Source organism: Stegastes partitus, unplaced genomic scaffold (genome assembly GCF_000690725.1).
Source record: "Stegastes partitus isolate 25-593 unplaced genomic scaffold, Stegastes_partitus-1.0.2 Scaffold1545, whole genome shotgun sequence".
Lineage (NCBI taxonomy): Eukaryota > Metazoa > Chordata > Actinopteri > Pomacentridae > Stegastes > Stegastes partitus.
In genome coordinates, this window is record NW_007579276.1 from 59,846 (window position 1) to 62,438 (window position 2,593).

Consider the following 2,593-nt stretch of genomic DNA (forward strand, 5'->3'; position numbering starts at 1 on the left):
ACAAACAACAGTTTTGCAAAATTGGTGGTAATTCTTTGTGCATGTGTATCCAGGAGTCGTTCCACGTCACACACAGCCGTCCAATTCCTGGTTAAAACAGCAGTTGGACAGTTTGGGGACAGCCTGATAAGTCTTTCATGTCTTTATGCTCAATTTGAGCCAAAGGCCAGCAGGCCCTCACATGAGAAGTCTGGACATGGACAACAGCTCGGCTTGCTCTGTTCAAAGATGTTTTTAGAATGAACACATTGTGCTGCATTTATCTAATCCATAAACAGGCTGCATCTTATGGGAAGCTAACTGGCTGTATATTCATACTTGGCAAACAACTTGTGCTAAAAAGGTCAAGAAATGTTTTCTTCATCTAACCGGCAGCAGAATAATCTGACTGCAAGTCTGACACGTTAAATATTCAGATCTTTACCGTATACATTGACATCAGAGTTACATACCGGAGTGCAGTACTCCACCATGGGGTACTGCATCTTGTGTCCCTTGGCGACGCGACCGGAGAAGAAGCAGCTTTGGCAAATGTCATAGTTGAAATGTTTAAGGCTCCGATATCTGGGGAGAGAGAAACAAAAAGACAGGAAGGAAGGAGGTCAAAAACACAAATGAAGAGCAGTGGGACACAAAGGAAGGAGGAGGGAAGGAGTGTACACCAGAGCAGAGAGGATGGAAGAGCAAATGAAAAAAAGGAAGACAAGAAAGGGCAACGATCGATAAAAGAAGAAAATTTATGGCTTTGTTTTCTCCACAGTGGGAGTAGTTAAAATTCCTCCAGCCCAGTGCCTGAATAAGACATTCATTCTGTGTTCCTGGGCCTCCTGATTAAAACGCATCACCTCTGTCTTCTTAAAGGGAACCACCAGTAACAGCAGAAATAGCTCCCTCTACAGGTCGTAACCGGTACCATAACATAACAGTTTGCTCACTATTTCAGGGATTGGAGTTACAAATAGGACTGGAGTTCTGTCATTACAATCCTACCATCATTCATGTGTAAGTGAGAGCGTGGGCCATCTGTGTGTTCGTGTGATGTTTGTTGTTGTTGGTCACAAACAGCCTGTCACTGAAGACAACATTTAAAAGAGAAGGAAAAAAACTGGCATTAAATTGCTTGCTATAATAAATCTTTGTGTAGTAAACGCTGCACTACTCTGGGTGTGTACAGAGTTTGGCAACAGTCGTCTAATGTCACTGTGAGACATGAGCAGCACTGTGAGGATGTCACACTGCAGCAATTTGAGCTAAATGCTAACAACAGCATCGTAACAGGGTCACAATAACCATCCTGGATAACATGCTAACGTGCTCATTAAAGATCGAAGGTAAACTGACAAAGGAGACAGGAAATGAGAACAGCAGGTGATGCTACTAGAGACTCAGGAGAGACTTGGAATCCTCTATTCTGTCGCGCCAAGGGTTCGGTACCACTTGTGTCACAGTTGTGATTCTAAGGTCTTTGAGGTGCGGTGGTTAGACGAACTACAACAGCAAAATCATGCGTTTACACTGATTCATGAGTAATACTAATCTAATTAACAGCATTATAGGGTAGCAGTCACCTGTACTGTAACATGTAACCCCGTGGTAGACTGTCCTGATCATAAGACTGCAAACTTTCACTTTAAGTCACATTTTCAATGCAGGACTTTTACAGTGTGGTCGTAGTTTAAGGATCTGATTNTGGATGTTCCACAGCACTGAATGGGACTAGGACTAAATACTAGTGACACATTCGTCATTGTTTCTACACTGCTGTTGGTTGTGTATCTTGTTGATTGTGTATCTTTTGCCAGAACTAGTATCACATGTTATCTGGAGACACACAATCATCCAGAGTCATGACTACAGGTGGACGACTGCTACGTCAGCTGTTTTGGCTGCAGCATGATCCCTTAACAGGAGTCAACAGGTAGCATTAGCCTCCTACAGCAGTGGTCTTCATGAACATCTTTTACACTTTACAGGTCACAGTCTGCAGCCACAGCACCTGTTGTGCCCTTTATTCTACCGCTTAAGTTATTCATTTAAATCATGAAGTTGGAGATGTCAACGTCATCCTGCTGTTGTGTAGGGTTTGTGCGTTTCTACACCATAACGTTCTCTCACTTTGTGTGTGCGTGAGACGGAGAGCGATCCAGCCATAAAGAACACTTGAAAGTCATTCGCAAATGTCAGATGAGCCCGGTGTGCTCACTCATCCCGAACGTCATACAGAAACGCTATGGACTGACTGGCTAGCATTTAAAGGAGTAATTCAACTTTCTGGGACATACACTGATTCCTTTTGCAAAGATCTCTGACCTTTAGAGGAGTTAGTAAGATCTAGCGTTCATGAGAGTAAAGCTGTTGTTGTTTGCCCACCTATCCAGTATTGTGTTTCTATCAGTATGCAGAAGCCTTTTGACTCCTCAACATGATCCAGTCAGGCTTCAGTCCTGGTTCTGAACGATACACTTACATCACGAAGCACAATTCTGTCCTTCAAGTTTTGCCTCTGTGACTTCAACTGTCTTCTACGACCATTCTCACATTTCAACAAGAAACGACTTTAATCACGCTCTTGATATGGAGAAAAAACCAAGTA

At 43.0% G+C, this 2,593-nt stretch overlaps 1 protein-coding gene across 1 annotated transcript in view; it reads right to left on the reverse strand.

Moving 5' to 3' along the window:
- Positions 1–2,593, reverse strand: part of dmd (dystrophin) — a 123,849-nt gene that overhangs the window by 12,397 nt on the left and 108,859 nt on the right. The window contains exon 56 of the mRNA XM_008300463.1: positions 409–564. Within this exon, the coding sequence (XP_008298685.1) occupies positions 409–564 (156 nt within the window). The remainder of the gene's footprint in view (positions 1–408; positions 565–2,593) is intronic.